At 42.0% G+C, this 21,026-nt stretch overlaps 1 protein-coding gene across 3 annotated transcripts in view; it reads right to left on the minus strand.

The window, feature by feature from the left end:
* Window positions 1-5,111: 5,111 nt before the first annotated feature.
* ldlrap1b (low density lipoprotein receptor adaptor protein 1b) overlaps window positions 5,112-21,026 on the minus strand; it is a 113,743-nt gene continuing 97,828 nt past the window's right edge. Inside the window, exons 9-10 of one of the 3 annotated variants that reach the window (XR_014570867.1) lie at window positions 6,265-7,586; window positions 5,112-6,212 (exon numbers count right to left, since the gene is read on the minus strand). Coding sequence is in view for 2 of the 3 variants with exons in the window: in XM_083792314.1 (XP_083648440.1) it covers window positions 7,436-7,586 (151 nt within the window). In the remaining variant the exon portion in view is untranslated. Of the gene's footprint in view, window positions 7,587-10,256; window positions 10,310-21,026 lie in introns of all 3 variants that reach the window. The other 2 variants (XM_083792315.1, XM_083792314.1) reach the window with 2 other exon arrangements.

The raw sequence follows: 21,026 nt of genomic DNA on the forward strand, positions 1-21,026 counted from the left end.
AAAATAGCAGATCTACAAGCTCACAATGCCTCAAAGGTGCTATAATATAAGTGGATGCCTGAAGAATATGGTGCATGTGGTGCATATAAATGCATGTGATGACAGTTGCAGGCAATTTCCTCTTCATTTTGTGGAAAAGTCAAATCTAAGAATTGTGTAGGCCTACAGTCAATTGTGTATTGTTGTTTTGTTTGGTTCTCTTTCTGTCTGTCGGTTGTTCATTGTTTTTTATGTAAATCGTCCCATTGTCCTTTTAATATTGCGCCTTTGTTGTTTGTTAATTGTTTCAAATTATAATAGTATGAAACACTCGCAGTCGCAGGGTGTCGCTGTCGCATGTCAAGACACCACCACTAGAGGGAGCCCAGACACAGCGGATATATTTACAAACCTCCAAACTTACAAACCTCCAAACTAAACCACTGTTGTGTTCACAGCAGCTGCCTGCCACAGAGTATGACAGTCCATACATCATACTGATAAAAGTGAACAAAAGAGAAGAACAGTAAAAAAAAAGTAAAACATAAAACTAATAATATAAATGAACCAAGTATCTGTGTGTACGTCTGAAATCCAAATTCGACACACGCGTTCCACACCCCCACAGGGAGTGCAGTGCCCAGTGGCAAGTCGGTTGGTTAGAACTGCCACAAAAAGGCCTCTTCCCCGGCCGGCTCTGACAGGGCCCCATATATGGAGCTGGCCTGTTCTGACATCATTCTGACGTCTGCATAGACTCCATATTAAGGGCATGCCTGACAAAGAACTCCATATGGGCATATAAGGGACACAGACATAATATCTGGGTGGGGCATGCATTTCCAACTTGCATCGTTCCAAGTAGGCCAGTGCCCAACGGACACCGCTGTAGAGGCTCCAACATAATTTATATAAGCCATATATAATATAAGCCATTGACTGTTAGCAATGAAAACAGATGATTAAACCCCAATAACAATACAAATCAACAGTACTTGTCCCATTACTTTACAGGTGTCTTAAATTCACTGCAAGTTTAGGATTCCCTCTGTTATTTCGGCACCATGTGTGCTCCGTGGGCACAGCCAGTCACCAGCCACCAGTCAGCCACCTCGCTCATAGGATTGCAATCCTCCATCCTGTCACAATTCTGGTTTTCTAGTAGGCCATCGCCGCGTTGCTCAGCAGTGTGTCAGCAGTGTGTCCTCCCTCTAGGTTATTGTCTCCACCAGGCCGAAGGCATGGGGGGAGAGTGTGTTTTGCACTCCGTCCGTCCGTCCGTGTGTCCGTCCGTGTGTGTGTCCGTGAGCAGCTAATCTCCGGCACCGTTAACCCGGTCGATGCCAAATTTTGCACACACACTCCCTGGATGCCAACGATGAACCTCTGCCCCAAAATGTCCAGAACGGCCTGTTATAGCGCCACCAGGAGGCCGCTTTGTGCAAAACAAGTTTTTGCACAGTACACCTACAGATTTTGTCCAAACATTGCGCAAATTGGTACACAGTCTCTCTAGAGCCATTCAACGAAACCGGTCTTTCAGATTTCTCAGACTCCATCCTGATTGGTTAAGATTGGCTTCCAAAGTTCACAGGAGTGCTCAGTTTCAAACAAAATTCCCTAAATCATGAACACATCGCGTGATTTCCGTGAAATTGTGCACGCACATTCCCACTAGGCCGAGGAAGAAATGCCACATGAACAATTTCAACTCAGCCTCAAGGTGGTGCTATAACTGGCCGAAAAGTGTTTTTACCTCTAACTGCATGGATCTGTGGATAACTTTGTTTACTTTTGTTGCCCTTTTATCCAACCACCAGATGAAGGCAAGCTGCAATGTCCTACATTCCTATCCTGGTGGAGACCTGTGCCCAGAAGGGCACTTTTTCTAGTTTTAATTAGTCTAAACAATATAGACAATATGGTAGAGCATAAACCTGTATTTGGATACATATTGCACTCTCTCATGTGATATGACAAAATATAATACGGTAACAACGGCTACATTTGTGTATAAACAAGAAGGTTATATACAACAGTCAGTGACTGGCCTACTGGTTGCAGTAGGATGCTTACATAGCTACATGTATGATCTTTAATATTTAATAATTTTTATTTATTTATTGTGGAGGTGGATCAATGTGAAACATGATCACAGTCAGTCTAGTAGTCTAGACTCAGGACCGTTCATCTAAACTACGTATAGGTTAAAGATTAGTCAACATGTTCTTTCTTGGTGGGTTTTGGGTGCAATTGAACTTTCTGCTCTGATCCCTGTGTTGATGCATTGATGCACCCTGGCCACAGCCTCCTCACCATGCTCCCTTCCCTTCCGGGAGAAGGTTGCGGCTGCCGAAGGCTACGAATAAAACCTGACACAGAAAGTTTTTTTCCCCCCTCAGCTGCCAGGCTGCTCAATGACTCTGGCTTCCCTTCCACCCCTGCCCACTATAGTGACACCGGCACTTTGACACCGGGAACATTGTTGCACTATGAACTATAACTCTGCACTTTATATATATTTATTTACGCACACATGTCAACATGTCTGTGTGTTACACAATGGCAAATAAAGGTATCTGAATCTGAATCGTCGTTACCATGGAAACACAGGGAAGTCACAAGTGGATGTAGCACAGCATTCACTTTGGTTTCTTTCGCTTTTCTTTCATGCTGGAATTGATGCCACTATAGGGGATGAGAGTGACGTTGCATTGGTGAACCTCCAATGGCAACGTGGTCACGCAGTTCCAAAGATTGGTTCCGTTCCAACTCCTCTTTGTATACATTCTGCACAGACATTAAGCTGTGTGACATCTATCCTCATGGTCGCCATGATGGTCCTGCAGGAGCCAGCAAAAGGCCTGAGATTCTTTCTACCGCATGGTGGCAGAGGATTGCGTGATGCAATCCTCTCTGCAGCCACTGGAACCGTTGTCCTTTGACTTTGGCTCAAGAGGTAGAGCAGGTCGTCCAATGATCCCATGGGTCGGCGGTTCGAATCCCGGCTCCTCCTCCTGTCTACATGTCGAAGTGTCCTTGGGCAAGACACTGAACCCCAAATTGCTCCCGATGTGCCTCAATCTATGTAAAGCGCCTTGGATAAAGGCGCTATATGAATGCACCATTTACCAATGATGATGTTTTTGGGTTACAATTTAGGCATTTAGCAGATGCTCTTAATCCAGAGCGACTTGCAGTATAGGCCTATTAAAGCAAGAACACATAGTCATCAAGAATCATACGTAAGCTATGAACCTAACGTCCGTCTAATAGTAGAATATCTGTACAATGAAACTTTGAGTATACAGTACACTATAGCGTGCCATGTCTACATAGAAATGCGATCTAATCATTCCTCCCTCCCTCCACTTTGTGTCCATGGTACTGTAGGTTGATCATCATGTTATGCTTTAGCTATTTAAAAATAGCAGATCTACAAGCTCATATCGCGCCACCGAGTGGCGCGATACGAGCTTGTAGGTCTGCTATTTTTGAAAAAATCGAAGAACGACTGACATTTTTTAGAATCTGATCTCGGGTCAGAATGGGTTCGTCAGACCAGTGTGTGTCCGGCGGAAAACCTCGTATGAATCTGATCTCAGGTCAGAATGGGTTAAGTCATTATTTTCCTATCTATAGATCAACATCAAAGTCAAACACACAACCACGGCTCCATGTTGTGCCAACCGTTTGGGAAAAGCCATGTTGTGTTCCTAAAATACATTGGTGCCGAAATGGCATCTCTGTCAGTGTCCCCAAACTTTTCGGAAAACTCATTGTCACAGGATGCTCTGCCTCAGGCGCCGGCACACATCACAACTGTGGAGTGAACAGCGTAAACTGACAAGTCACTCCACTGTAGAGGTGCACTGCACAGTCCAGAATAACGAAGCACTCGTAAAGAGTGCTGAGGCAGTGCTGGAAGTGTCGCATCTGACAGGGTGTTACAGTACGTGGATTCAATACCGTCTAAGCCACTGGCAAAGTCTTGCTGGTATAGTAGTGGTATTCCAAACCTCGGTGGTGTTTTGTGGCACGCATCCATTCTTCAGCATACAAGAAAGAAAAAAGATGTGCAAAGCAATATTGCTGCATCAAAATGCACGATTTACAGTAAACATGCATTTGGGGAGCAGCAATATCAGAGTGCAGATCTTTCATTCTTACTGTTTTTGCACCCAGCCTAGTAGGTCTGCTGGGATGCCACTTTTGGCTGTTCATCAGCTTCTCTCTCAACATGTACAGTATCCATTCTTCACCTCTAGATCTCTTGAAGACCTGCAGAGTGCAGACCAAAATAGGAACAGATCCGGTGATGATATCTCCAACATCTGTGGTTTAGCCACATTCTCCATTAGCCTGGCTTGTATTGTACATGACGACACTGGTTTATTCCAAACATTACATGATGTATTCCATGCAACAGCCTCGGTCAGATCCTATACCAAAACGGTCCCTTTTAGGAACAAATTACAACATTACACAGCGTTCTCCATTAGGTCATTCCTCCAAAGCGTTCCAGACAGATGGATTTGAATCATACAAGAGCCATTCATTTTTAACCAAACACATGGAAATGGAACACACAATTGTGTCACGAGTACAATTCCTCTGTACAAAACAATCATGGCATAATAAATCACGCTGTGGCATAAGCCCAATTCATGGAGCATAAATATAATAGTCATAAAAGTATGGATAAGTTTTATCACACCGTCCCGACTGGTATGTGGACTTCACGTCTGCTATACAAATTACAAGTAACGGTAACAAACTTTTTTGTTTGTTTGAAGGATCATCAAATCTCCGTGTGTACAAATGAAACCACAGGTCCATTTGGTTCCATTTGTATCCTCAGAATACAAATGCAACATTGGGCAGAAGACAGACAGCATTGGCGTTCGTTGGTGAAGACCTTATGTGCTACCTAGCACGAAGAAGAGGATTAAGTAAGTAAGTATCCTCAGAGTTACAGACCTGCGAGGGTCCATTTGGAACCCCCTTTTTATAGGAATGGTTAAAGGGAGCCTTTAAGGAACTGGAATCGTTACAATCCTAAAAGGATTCAGACCCTAATCATGCATTACAATCCAACCACACACACAGAATTAGATTTAGCAACAAACAAATCACAATAAGATAGGCCACGCACTGCCAATTTTATTGAAGTTTGTGTAAATGAATCAGTTACTTAAATTAATTTCAAAGATTAAGAAAATGTCAAAAATAACACTGGGACCAATCCTCAAAAAAAAAAAAGAACGCACTAGCAAAAACTTAATTGCAGCAATATAATTTAACATACTGTAAAGTAGTATTTAACCTATGCCTTAATTAATAATAAGCTTGATGGTATTGAGGGTCATTTCCTCTAATTGAAATATGTGCTTTAGAGAGGGATGTGAGTGGAGTGCAAAAATAGATTTTGCAATACAAAAAAATAAGATTGTCATCTTGATTTCTTTCATCTCTCACACGTTTAGGCATAACGCACACACACACACACACACATACACACGCACGCACAGACACTTTGTTAAAGCCTTATTTGACCGTCCAAAAGCTATTGCCCAACAGGTAGTAACTTTATTCCTCTCCGCCTTTTCTCCAAGGAATTCTGCTCATCAAAACCGATTTACATTTAGGGTGAGTTTGCAAATATGCTCTGAGAATAATGCTCAAAGCTGTCATAGGAGAGACTCCCATAAACTAACGTTGTCACTTTTTTTTTTTTTTTTTTTTACATGAACTCAGTCCATGTATTAACATGATTATGACCGGTTGAATACAGTCTAGAGCAGGGGTTTTCAACTGGTGGTCCGTGGACCACTGGCGGTCCGTGAAGGTATTTGCATGTGGTCCCTGATGAGAATGCATTTAGTGATGTAGTAGGAAATTGAAGATGTGTTTTTATCGACCACTAGTTGGTGCACTAAATGGCACTGGTGATGTATGAGGACACATCAATGTTGTCAGTTACTGGGAAGTTGTCAAGAAAGGGGAATTAGAATTTCAAGGGAAAGTTTACCATTATTAGGAAATGTCCCCATATAATCATGCAATCGCTGTCATGCAATGCGTCTGCTGTATGAGTTTACGGAAGGTTAAGAACAGAATAAGGGCAACCATGGGAAAGGGAAGAGATCAGTGGTTCTCATTCTTTGTTGAGCTCCAGACCACATGCGTATGTCAGTTAAATAATGACCGTTAAAGGGCTTCATTTAATTCACCTCAAATGAACAATTTGAATGGAGCCCTTAAGTCAATATTTCATTTCCACACCCCACCAAATAACCTTCAACACAACACAACACAACAGTGGTCCCCAGGTTGATTCTTAAGTCAGGGTGGTGGTCACTGGTCCTATAGGTGGTTCATATAATCAGGTGAAAACCCCTGGTCTAGAGCACCAAACAAGCTGCAGTCAATGCATGTTGCGATGTCTCCCTATCCCTGCTCCGTTGCAGGGACAAACCCGGGTTTTCTGATACTCGCAGCTTGTCGTTTAATTGGTACTTTCAAAATGTTACACATACAGTACGGTATGTGTAACAAAATAGTTAATTTTAAATATAAAATTGGCAACATCATTTAATGAGCATCTACTGAAATTTCACGAACAGATAGATATCAGAGCACTCGATCCGTCAAAACCAAAGTGTTCTAGAATCAGAGCAGATTCTCAAGCTCATTTTCTGAACGCACCCTTAAAGTTGCGCGCCAGCGTCGAGCATCAAACATAACGGATCTGCGAGCGCAAAAACACGTAGCGGTGCAATGCGTTGTCCGCTTGTAGATCAGCTATACTTCTGGTGCATGACACGATGACGGGCAAGCACGTATAAATCGGGCATTTATGCCTCGATATCAAAGTATGGGAAAAACGGCACCCTGGCATGTCCTTAATGACATAATAATCTGTGCCAAGCAAATCATCATTATAGTTCCTTTGCTCTCTCACTTTGTACATATATACACAAACATACTTGAATATAATGAATAGAAATACATAGGCTACCAATAAGCAAAACGTACAAATTATACAGTGAGTGGGTAAACGGAAAAACAAAGAGTAGCAATGCCGACTGTAACAAACATTAAACGACTGCATGTTCCTTTGATAGGAAAAAAAAAAAAGGATACATTGGTATGTAGTACTGTATTGCTTTGGTCTGTTCTTTGAGCAGACAGCTCATGTGACCCCCCCCCCCCCCCCTTCTAGCCCCCGATGCGGTAGCATCCGATAGCCACTAGATGGCACCATTGAAAGGACTTGGCAAGCGAGGAAAGTTGGAAAACCACACACACACACCGATGTCAGCGGTGTCCCTTTCAACATTTTCTCCACATTTTCCAGCCATGTCTCTCTCTGTCCACTTTTTTCGCCTCCTTTTTCTTTCCCTCTCTTTTTTCTCCTCCTCTCCCTTCTTGGTGGCTATATACTTTCAGCATTTCAGAAGCCCAACGTGTCCTTTTGCTCGCCGAGGTCTTCCGTTTCCGCTTTGTCCCATTTGCCTGCAGGGGACAGGCACTCGTCTGTGTTGAAGTCCTGAGGGGTCACCCCAATGTCCAGGACCTGGGGGTTAGTGCGAGACTCAGCGAGTCTGCATAGGTGTGGAGGGGGAAGGGATGGGGGGGGGGGGGGGGGGGGGACAAACAACACACACGAAAAGAGAAGGAAAAAGTGTCAGTGTTGCACCTCCATTGCACGGGGGAAGAATCACAGACCCCCAACAGCTACCATGATGATGAAACGTGAAAATGCATGTGAGAAGTTATGAGCCACATATATGATTCTAGTAGACAGACACACACACTTCAGCACCCATTCCACAGCACTATTCTACAACAAAACCAGTCTGTTACGAGGAAAACACAGGCACGATGGCTTGACAGTGGGAACAAAATGGTCATCTATAGCGGGGGGTGGGCAACTTTGACGATGGGAGAGGGCCACTAAATGTCCACACTCACTCCAGAGGCCCGGGCCACATTGCATATTACCGTCGTAAGCAAAAATAGCCGATCTACAAACTCAAAGCTCGTCGCAGCGCGACGCGCTTTGAGTTTGTAGATCGGCTATTTTTGCTATATTATTTGAAATTTTGAATTGAAATCCTGAATGTCTTTTTTTGCCATGTTTCAATTGGAATCCTGAAAAGTAACCTTTTTTATTAAATTTCAAATGCATTCAGTTATAGTTATGTTAACTTTTATGAACTAAATACAAATACATTGGAGTTAAAAAAAAAGAGGCAATAATATTTTAATACTAGTAATTAGCTGAAATCAATAGTATTCTGATATTAACCTGCGGGTGGCATTAAGACCCCCTTTCCACCGGTTCAGTTCTTTTTGGTTCCAAGTCCATCAGCCAGAGCTCCAAAATTGGTGGAAAAAACAAGACCTATATTAAATTGTTTATAGGATCAATAAAAGTACATTAATACACGATAACCCTTCCACAGTAGTAGCGTTTTTCATATTTTCTATTATTTTGCATATTTTCCTACATCATTTGCATTTTTTTTAAATGTAAATCTGTAATACAATAAATCATTGTCTTTGTGTAAGTAATCAATTGGGGGGAAGTGTCATGGTGATAACAATCTAATATAGGTATGGCTTTGCCCACTCAATTCATGAATTCATGTTGGAGATCTGGCTCATGGACTAAGGGCCGATTCATACTCCTATTTTACCGCTGTTTCGGCGCTGTAGTGCCGAAATGATTTCGGCTCGTCAGAAATTTTCAGTAGCACCGAAGAGCAGACTTTAGGACGGTACCCGCCCCCCCCCGAACCTCAAATGACGTCACATTGTAGGCTCTACAGCGCCGAAACGACTTTTATTCGGCTCTAAAATAGGATCTGCCCTATAAGAACAAAAATGAACCGAACCGGTTCCCATTGGGAACCAACCGGGCATGTGGGCCCCGGGCCGGCCAGTTGCCCATGTATCGATCTATAGCATAGATGATAACACCACACAGTGACACAAGACTCACCCACACACACCACGATTACAACCGGTGCAAACACAAGACTTCCCTTTTAAAGCTACAATCCTGGACATTATTTTAACAATCTGTAATGGTAGAGTCTGTTAATACAACGCAACTAGCACACAAACGCCTGCTGGTTGACAAGGTCATGTGAATCCGACAGAACACTCAACGGGCTCTATGCGCGCACACACACACGCCATTTTGGAAAGAACTTGGACCCCATCCCTACTTCCTTGTGCGTTACCGTCCGATGACACTGATCTGTTCCATTCTGGTCAAACGGCTACACCCAGTGGGTCCCCAAAGTGTCCTTGAGTGGGTTCCAAATTGCCCTGAACGAGTGTGTAACTCTGAGTTAGTGCACAAATAGAACCAATTTCGGTCAATGGAACCATTTTTTGGTTCCATTTGTTCACTTTGAGTTATGGGGATCCTTGAAATTCAAACGTTTGAGAACTACGTACTGCACACAAAATGGAACAGAGCCTTAAAGGTATATTCAGTGATTTCACTCAAAAAACCGTAGGTTTCGTTTTTGGCTGTGGGACCCAGCCTTTCGTCCAATCAGGATAGAGAGTCAAAAACGAAACCTAAGGTTTTTTGACCCCCAGGGGTTAACTGGGGACAGGGAGGAACTCCTTATATGGTCAGCACACTCTATAGTAGGGAGGATTATCACAACAAAACAAAAAAATAAGTGATATTTGAATTAAGTGAAATCACTGAATATACCTTTAACTTGTATCATTCGTCAGTAACGCCTGTGACGGAAGTACAGTAGGTTAAGCCAAGCAGCCCCGGAAGTAGGAAGAGTTCTCCATCGTGTTCGAGACTTGGCTCTCCACTCCATATTATTCAATATGTACGGGATGTACAGTGGACGTGGATGGATATCTCTTTAAGACATTATCTATGGTAGTCCCTGATGCCCAATCAGCGGGCTGTTTAAGCCCCATCCGGGCCAGGCCACTTTGATTAACGTTTGATTTACACAACATTTCGGAGCGGCTCTTTCTCTTCAGAGAACCTGGGTTACCGTGTAACCCTCCGTTATTCTGTGTGCATATATATATATATATATATATATATATATATATATATGCACATATATATATATATTTATAGTTTGTACATCGTTGCAGTTACCTCTCTCAACCCGGAGAGGGAGACAACGGAACGGACGTAAAATGTCGGGATTGTAGAATCAACACATCAAAAAGCTACACATGAACACACACACACACACACACACACCGTATTTGCTCACCACCATGACATCACTCAAACGAGTGACGCGGCAGCGACGGGGGGAGCACAACGCTGATGGAGACAGGAAGACCAAAACACAACGAGACATTCCGAGATGAGAACGTGTAACGTGAATATGGACAGAACCATGTCGGGGGGAGACGACGCCTGTTCCCCCGATGAGAACAACGTACATGTGAATGCGGACAGAGCTATATATATGTCGAGGAGGACGTCCCATCATGGCCGCGGAGAACCTTGCCATCACGTGGGATGAAGAAGCCAAATAAAATCTCAAGACTGAACATGTAATGATGTTTTTTTAGGCCGACCGGCTGAAGAAACCATGGCATTTTCAGAGATCATTAATGTTCCAGGAAGATGCTTCTAAACCTGTATTCTATTGCCTTGTTTGATCACTTCAAATACTCTTTCATCTTAAAATAACGAATGACCGAGAATAGCCGATCTACAAGCACACAACACGTCGCGCTGCGACGTGTTGTGTGCTTGTAGATCGGCTATTTCCGGTGCGCCAGCATGCTTCCGCAGCATTTAGCAGGATCCAAATGACTGAATCAGAAATCAGTCGTGGCGACTGAGAACTCTAATCCATGTGCCAGTATATGAAAGCTTGAACAAGGATCGTATACTGTCTGTGCGATTATAATCATCTTCTCCTTTTGATCTGCCAAGGTTTGTCTGAACAGGGTTCTTTTCTGAGCCATGGCTTTCACAAGGACACAAGAAGAATGCATCCTGATATTGGCCACCCCGAAAACCAATACTCCTAGAATGTGAATAAAGACTAAAGTGGAGGTGAATGGTGGTGGGATGGTTGCGACGACGAGGACGACATGGTTTACCTGAGTAGGATTCAAAACTATCCAGACTGCGGCTGGGGTGAGGTGGAAGGGGGGGGGGGGGCACAAAGGACATTATTACCAATCAATCAGGCAGTGGTTGATATTTGTAAAACTAGCCCAAATCTCAAATTACTCTGACATGTTACAACATAAAATAATCTTATCTTTCTCCTGAAGGCATTGACCGGTTTTCATCACTAGATTGTATTACAGTAGTGTTTTTGATTATCAGGCATTTCGTCACAGTTCCAACGTGCAACGACAATCTGCTGCCAGCAGATGGCAATGGCATCTCACAGCAGTAAAGAAGGATCCTGAGATTTAGAAAAGGACCCATATTGGTCTCTGCTAGTAGGAATACATTAAGTCACACATCGTCCAAAGAATTTGATTAATTGTCAGCAAAACACAAAAAGGAACTGAAAGAAATAGGAACACTTTTTCCTCTTCCCAGCCTCCCAGGATAAAATCATTGGTCTGTGAAATGCATAAGTGTGATTCATGTACTGTACTTGCTATCATACATTGATACTACTCCGCTGGTTCTCAACCTGTGGGTCGGGACCACTCAGGGCCGGTCCCAGGATGACAATGAAGTGACATTTTAAGGCATTATAAGACCTTTTTAAATACCTCAAAACAAAGGGGGAAAAAAGACCATTGCTGCATCAAAAGCATAGACTGTAAAAAATTATGGACAAAGCGTTCCGCGGGTCTAACATGAACGTAAAATGAAGCCTGTCAGTCCTTGAATTGTACATCGCCATCTTTCTACATCCGTTTGGGCCCAGCTGGCCATTGGCTGGCCCCGACAACGAGGCGGGACTTCCCCCCTTCTTCTCCGTTGGTTTTTATTTTGACTCGAGTGGGTGGGGAATCCCGATCATAGACTGTAACGGTAGCCACGCCCCTCAGAACATACGCGACTTTATGGTCATTCTTTTTATAAATGGGACCATAATTTTCCAAAAAGAATATTATGACATTAGAAATGAGACTTTAAACTAGTGACTGGAAGCAGAAAGTATTCATGACCATGTTTATTAAGGTAATACAGTCTAGGTGAAGTTGGGCCCAAATACATGGATTTCTATGGGGCTATGGTTTTTTTTGGGCCCAATGACAGCGCCACAACAGGCCATTATATGAACTTTCAGGAAATCCCGATTTCCTCAGTGGCTTCACAAAATATCTGTATGACTGCGCCCCTGATCAAAAGTCATCATCAAACTTGTTAATCGTATAAGAGGCAACAATTGTGAAAATAGCTGATCTACAAGTTCACAACCCCAGTTCAAATATGATTATTTTGGGGGGTTCCCAGTTCAAATAAGATTATTTTGGGGGGTTCCCAGTTCAAATATGATTATTTTGGGGGGTCACCAGTTCAAATATGATTATTTTGGGGGTCACCCATTCAAATATGAATCTTTTGTGGGTCACCAGTTCAAATATGAATCTTTTGGGGGGTTCCCAGTTCAAATATGAATCTTTTGGGGGGTTCCCAGTTCAAATATGATTGTTTTTGGGTGGTTTGAGAACCACTGACTGGGCTACTCTGCACTGCTCGTTGCATGAACCACAGCATGCGGGAGGGATAGAAAACAAGCAGTGGTGTCTGTAAACGGCCCCGTATAAAGTTCTATGCTACATCTGTAAACGGCCATGTATACATGAGTTCTATGCTACATCTGTAAAAGGCCATGTATACATGAGTTCTATGCTACATCTGTAAAAGGCCATGCATACATGAGTTCTATGCTACATCTGTAAAAGGCCATGTATACATGAGTTCTATGCAACATCTGTAAAAGGCCATGTATACATGAGTTCTATGCAACATCTGTAAAAGGCCATGTATACATGAGTTCTATGCTACATCTGTAAAAGGCCATGCATACATGAGTTCTATGCTACATCTGTAAAAGGCCATGTATACATGAGTTCTATGCTACATCTGTAAACCAGGCCATGTATACATGAGTTCTATGCTACATCTGTAAAAGGCCATGCATACATGAGTTCTATGCTACATCTGTAAAAGGCCATGCATACATGAGTTCTATGCTACATCTGTAAACCAGGCCATGTATACATGAGTTCTATGCTACATCTGTAAAAGGCCATGTATACATGAGTTCTATGCTACATCTGTAAAAGGCCATGCATACATGAGTTCTATGCTACATCTGTAAACGGCCATGCATACATGAGTTCTATGCTACATCTGTAAACCAGGCCATGTATACATGAGTTCTATGCTACATCTGTAAACCAGGCCATGTATACATGAGTTCTATGCTACATCTGTAAAAGGCCATGCATACATGAGTTCTATGCTACATCTGTAAAAGGCCATGCATACATGAGTTCTATGCTACATCTGTAAAAGGCCATGCATACATGAGTTCTATGCTACATCTGTAAACGGCCATGTATACATGAGTTCTATGCTACATCTGTAAACGGCCATGTATACATGAGTTCTATGCTACATCTGTAAAAGGCCATGTATACATGAGTTCTATGCTACATCTGTAAAAGGCCATGCATACATGAGTTCTATGCTACATCTGTAAAAGGCCATGCATACATGAGTTCTATGCTACATCTGTAAACGGCCATGCATACATGAGTTCTATGCTACATCTGTAAACGGCCATGCATACATGAGTTCTATGCTACATCTGTAAAAGGCCATGCATACATGAGTTCTATGCAACATCTGTAAAAGGCCATGCATACATGAGTTCTATGCGACATCTGTAAACGGCCATGTATACATGAGTTCTATGCAACATCTGTAAAAGGCCATGCATACATGAGTTCTATGCGACATCTGTAAAAGGCCATGCATACATGAGTTCTATGCTACATCTGTAAAAGGCCATGCATACATGAGTTCTATGCTACATCTGTAAAAGGCCATGCATACATGAGTTCTATGCAACATCTGTAAAAGGCCATGCATACATGAGTTCTATGCGACATCTGTAAACGGCCATGTATACATGAGTTCTATGCAACATCTGTAAAAGGCCATGCATACATGAGTTCTATGCTACATCTGTAAAAGGCCATGTATACATGAGTTCTATGCTACATCTGTAAAAGGCCATGCATACATGAGTTCTATGCAACATCTGTAAACCAGGCCATGCATACATGAGTTCTATGCTACATCTGTAAAAGGCCATGTATACATGAGTTCTATGCTACATCTGTAAACCAGGCCATGTATACATGAGTTCTATGCTACATCTGTAAACCAGGCCATGCATACATGAGTTCTATGCTACATCTGTAAAAGGCCATGCATACATGAGTTCTATGCTACATCTGTAAAAGGCCATGTATACATGAGTTCTATGCAACATCTGTAAACCAGGCCATGCATACATGAGTTCTATGCTACATCTGTAAAAGGCCATGTATACATGAGTTCTATGCTACATCTGTAAACCAGGCCATGTATACATGAGTTCTATGCTACATCTGTAAAAGGCCATGCATACATGAGTTCTATGCTACATCTGTAAAAGGCCATGCATACATGAGTTCTATGCTACATCTGTAAAAGGCCATGCATACATGAGTTCTATGCAACATCTGTAAAAGGCCATGCATACATGAGTTCTATGCTACATCTGTAAAAGGCCATGCATACATGAGTTCTATGCAACATCTGTAAAAGGCCATGTATACATGAGTTCTATGCTACATCTGTAAACCAGGCCATGTATACATGAGTTCTATGCTACATCTGTAAAAGGCCATGTATACATGAGTTCTATGCAACATCTGTAAAAGGCCATGCATACATGAGTTCTATGCTACATCTGTAAACCAGGCCATGTATACATGAGTTCTATGCTACATCTGTAAAAGGCCATGTATACATGAGTTCTATGCTACATCTGTAAAAGGCCATGCATACATGAGTTCTATGCTACATCTGTAAACGGCCATGCATACATGAGTTCTATGCTACATCTGTAAACCAGGCCATGTATACATGAGTTCTATGCTACATCTGTAAACCAGGCCATGTATACATGAGTTCTATGCTACATCTGTAAAAGGCCATGCATACATGAGTTCTATGCTACATCTGTAAAAGGCCATGCATACATGAGTTCTATGCTACATCTGTAAAAGGCCATGCATACATGAGTTCTATGCTACATCTGTAAACGGCCATGTATACATGAGTTCTATGCTACATCTGTAAACGGCCATGTATACATGAGTTCTATGCTACATCTGTAAAAGGCCATGTATACATGAGTTCTATGCTACATCTGTAAACCAGGCCATGCATACATGAGTTCTATGCAACATCTGTAAAAGGCCATGCATACATGAGTTCTATGCTACATCTGTAAAAGGCCATGCATACATGAGTTCTATGCTACATCTGTAAAAGGCCATGTATACATGAGTTCTATGCGACATCTGTAAACGGCCATGCATACATGAGTTCTATGCAACATCTGTAAACCAGGCCATGCATACATGAGTTCTATGCTACATCTGTAAAAGGCCATGTATACATGAGTTCTATGCTACATCTGTAAACCAGGCCATGTATACATGAGTTCTATGCTACATCTGTAAAAGGCCATGTATACATGAGTTCTATGCTACATCTGTAAACCAGGCCATGTATACATGAGTTCTATGCTACATCTGTAAACCAGGCCATGCATACATGAGTTCTATGCTACATCTGTAAAAGGCCATGCATACATGAGTTCTATGCTACATCTGTAAAAGGCCATGTATACATGAGTTCTATGCTACATCTGTAAAAGGCCATGTATACATGAGTTCTATGCTACATCTGTAAAAGGCCATGCATACATGAGTTCTATGCTACATCTGTAAACCAGGCCATGCATACATGAGTTCTATGCTACATCTGTAAAAGGCCATGTATACATGAGTTCTATGCAACATCTGTAAACCAGGCCATGCATACATGAGTTCTATGCTACATCTGTAAAAGGCCATGTATACATGAGTTCTATGCTACATCTGTAAACCAGGCCATGTATACATGAGTTCTATGCTACATCTGTAAAAGGCCATGCATACATGAGTTCTATGCTACATCTGTAAAAGGCCATGCATACATGAGTTCTATGCTACATCTGTAAAAGGCCATGCATACATGAGTTCTATGCTACATCTGTAAAAGGCCATGTATACATGAGTTCTATGCTACATCTGTAAAAGGCCATGTATACATGAGTTCTATGCTACATCTGTAAACCAGGCCATGCATACATGAGTTCTATGCTACATCTGTAAAAGGTCATGTATACATGAGTTCTATGCTACATCTGTAAAAGGCCATGTATACATGAGTTCTATGCTACATCTGTAAAAGGCCATGTATACATGAGTTCTATGCAACATCTGTAAACCAGGCCATGCATACATGAGTTCTATGCTACATCTGTAAAAGGCCATGTATACATGAGTTCTATGCAACATCTGTAAACCAGGCCATGCATACATGAGTTCTATGCTACATCTGTAAAAGGCCATGCATACATGAGTTCTATGCTACATCTGTAAACCAGGCCATGTATACATGAGTTCTATGCTACATCTGTAAACGGCCTTGTATACATGAGTTCTATGCTACATCTGTAAACCAGGCCATGCATACATGAGTTCTATGCTACATCTGTAAAAGGCCATGCATACATGAGTTCTATGCTACATCTGTAAAAGGCCATGTATACATGAGTTCTATGCAACATCTGTAAACCAGGCCATGCATACATGAGTTCTATGCAACATCTGTAAACCAGGCCATGCATACATGAGTTCTATGCAACATCTGTAAAAGGCCATGCATACATGAGTTCTATGCTACATCTGTAAAAGGCCATGCATACATGAGTTCTATGCTACATCTGTAAACGGCCATGTATACATGAGTTCTATGCTACATCTGTAAACCAGGCCATGCATACATGAGTTCTATGCTACATCTGTAAAAGGCCATGCATACATGAGTTCTATGCAACATCTGTAAAAGGCCATGTATACATGAGTTCTATGCTACATCTGTAAAAGGCCATGCATACATGAGTTCTATGCAACATCTGTAAAAGGCCATGTATACATGAGTTCTATGCAACATCTGTAAAAGGCCATGCATACATGAGTTCTATGCTACATCTGTAAAAGGCCATGCATACATGAGTTCTATGCAACATCTGTAAAAGGCCATGCATACATGAGTTCTATGCAACATCTGTAAAAGGCCATGCATACATGAGTTCTATGCAACATCTGTAAAAGGCCATGCATACATGAGTTCTATGCAACATCTGTAAAAGGCCATGCATACATGAGTTCTATGCTACATCTGTAAAAGGCCATGTATACATGAGTTCTATGCTACATCTGTAAAAGGCCATGTATACATGAGTTCTATGCAACATCTGTAAAAGGCCATGCATACATGAGTTCTATGCTACATCTGTAAAAGGCCATGCATACATGAGTTCTATGCTACATCTGTAAAAGGCCATGCATACATGAGTTCTATGCTACATCTGTAAAAGGCCCTGTATACATGAGTTCTATGCTACATCTGTAAAAGGCCATGCATACATGAGTTCTATGCTACATCTGTAAATGGCCATGTATACATGAGTTCTATGCTACATCTGTAAAAGGCCCTGTATACATGAGTTCTATGCTACATCTGTAAATGGCCATGCATACATGAGTTCTATGCTACATCTGTAAACGGCCATGTATACATGAGTTCTATGCTACATCTGTAAAAGGCCATGCATACATGAGTTCTATGCTACATCTGTAAAAGGCCCTGTATACATGAGTTCTATGCTACATCTGTAAAAGGCCATGCATACATGAGTTCTATGCTACATCTGTAAACCAGGCCATGCATACATGAGTTCTATGCTACATCTGTAAACCAGGCCATGCATACATGAGTTCTATGCTACATCTGTAAACCAGGCCATGCATACATGAGTTCTATGCTACATCTGTAAACCAGGCCATGTATACATGAGTTCTATGCTACATCTGTAAACCAGGCCATGCATACATGAGTTCTATGCTACATCTGTAAACCAGGCCATGCATACATGAGTTCTATGCTACATCTGTAAAAGGCCATGTATACATGAGTTCTATGCTACATCTGTAAAAGGCCATGCATACATGAGTTCTATGCTACATCTGTAAAAGGCCATGCATACATGAGTTCTATGTAACATCTGTAAAAGGCCATGCATACATGAGTTCTATGCAACATCTGTAAAAGGCCATGTATACATGAGTTCTATGCTACATCTGTAAAAGGCCATGCATACATGAGTTCTATGCTACATCTGTAAAAGGCCATGCATACATGAGTTCTATGCTACATCTGTAAAAGGCCTCGCGTACACGACGTCATTGCTCAAGAGAGGAAACGTCTCTGACCTCAGTTCCCCTCTCGGTCCCAGAGGAAATCAAGAGGAATGCAAAAAAAAACATATAAACAATAAAAACCCGTCCCCGTCAATATCCAGGCGTTTATATTTAGCGCCGTGCTCGGAGCAGAATTCCCCACTCGTCCCCCCCCGGGAGAGAGCACTGCCATTCTGCTCCTTCAAGAGGACACTGAGATATGGCCTAAAAGTTATTTGTTTTGTTGTGTCCTTTACAACCCATTCTGACCTGAGATCAGATTCATACGAGGTTTCCACATGGACACACACTGGTCTGATGAACCCATTCTGACCTGAGATCAGATTGTAGAAATGTCAGTCGTTCTTCGATTCTTTCAAAAATAGCAGACCTACAAGCTCGTATCGCGCCACTCGGTGGCGCGATATGAGCTTGTAGATCTGCTATTTTTAAATAGCTAAAGCATAACATGATGCCGACACCAAAATGGGTGCCCGGTCAGAATGGGTTAAGTAAAAAGGATCTCTGTATGTGGAAAGACGGATAGACAGACATGTAGATATTGTTCTTGCGCGCCTACGTGGCAAGACTTTATATTAAGGTTGCGTCTATAATGCGTTATAACTAGTGATGAGAGATTAATCGGCAAACACATCGGTATCGGCCGATTTCAGTTGTTTTTAGATTAATCGGCGTCGGTTCGATTAATCCGATTAATCTGGTCTGTCTTTACAGATAAACAACTTGACAGCTTGAACAGATCTACAAGCTCACACTATTGTTAAATCTGACTTGCCTAAGCCTGCAGTGCAGACACCCTGTCACATTTTCGGAATGGACAAAATTATTATAATCTTTCAATACAGAAATGAGATCATATCGACATCGGTAATATCGGTTATCGGCCATAACAACAATTAATTATATCGGATATCGATATCGGCAAAAATGTCTCATCCCTAGTTATAACCACATTTATAATGCATTATATTAAGGCATTATAACATTATAATTGTGCATAAGTTATAACAAGGTTTATGAAGTATTATGAATGACATTATATAAGTTATAATAAAGTTCGAGTCATAATGCATTATAAACTCAGAGGGACAGCACATTATAACTATAACTATAAGAACAACTATAAGAATGATGCATTATAGTCACATTAATGACCCGACATTTACGTGAAGTGTTACCCATACGGACCGAACCTCTCCCATAGATCATAAGAATAAAGAATATAAAAAACTGTCAGCGTGTTGCATGAAAATAAACCACACTTAATGAAGAGAATCAGTCTTATCTGCAAAGGATTATCCACCGGGACAGCACACTGCCATGAAGCATTATCCTCACATTTTCTACTCTTAAGCCCTACACACACCGCCTCCGTTATTTTCTATGAACCTATCCCACACCGGCTCCGTCCGACGCGCGTTCACGCCTCGCCTGACGCTCCGATACGCCACCGTTCTATTTTCCAGGCGTTGCCACTTCGCTGCGCACCCGGTGTGTGTTGGGCTTGTGACGGTGTTGGTTTCGTCGACTACCTTTTTTCACTGACTAAATGGAAACTAAACTAAAACTAAGCTATGATGACTAAACATACTAAGACTAAATATACTGACAATTTCGTCAACATAAAAAAAAAACTATGTTAGGAAGGGACTAGTGGACAAGAGATCCAGTATAAGCCATTTTACACTTGGTTGCATGCTGAAAATAGCAATAGTCAATTTTCAGCACGTGTCATTACCATGGCATCAAGGTGGCATAATACATTTCAGTCGACTAAAATCTAGACTAAACACTAAAACATTCCCAGGTGACTAAAATGTGAAACTAAAACTAAAATGAAAAAACTATTCAAGAGAGACTAACCGGTATACTAAAACTAAAATTGCTATCAAAATCAAACAGCTGAGCTGCTACTCCAACTCCAACCCGGCGTTAGGTACGCATCAATCAGTTTCTCCTGCTCTACAAAGACCTTTTCATTTTGATCTCCCGATCGACGTCGTTTCCCCTCAGATGCGAACAATCTGCCCCCCGTGCGTGGGGCGCGTGCGTGCGTCACTGCTCTCGGCGGGATGCCTGCTCGTTAATCACGGAAGTGGGAAGATTACCGAACGTTATATAGGGCGTAATTACAGGGCTGCGCAGACAAGTCATCATCCGATAACGGGGGGCAAAAAAAAAATGGCCTCTTGGAGGGCGTGATTACAGAGAGAGGCTGTCGCGCTGTTGCGTTCTCCCTCTGCTAAATGAAAGAGAGACGCACGCGGGGAGAGAGGGAAGGAGGAGCACACCGTCAAATTAGCGAGATGGAGTGTGGGGGGGGGGGGGGATGAAAACGGCAATAAAGCGGTGAATAATCATACTTCTTGGCTGACTCCAAATTAACCCATTTTGGGCGGGGGAACCCCTTTTGGTGTTAGCATTATGTTATGCTTTAGCTATTGAAAAATAGCAGA

Source organism: Protomyctophum parallelum (assembly GCF_964188405.1).
Source record: "Protomyctophum parallelum genome assembly, chromosome: 20".
NCBI lineage: Eukaryota > Metazoa > Chordata > Actinopteri > Myctophiformes > Myctophidae > Protomyctophum > Protomyctophum parallelum.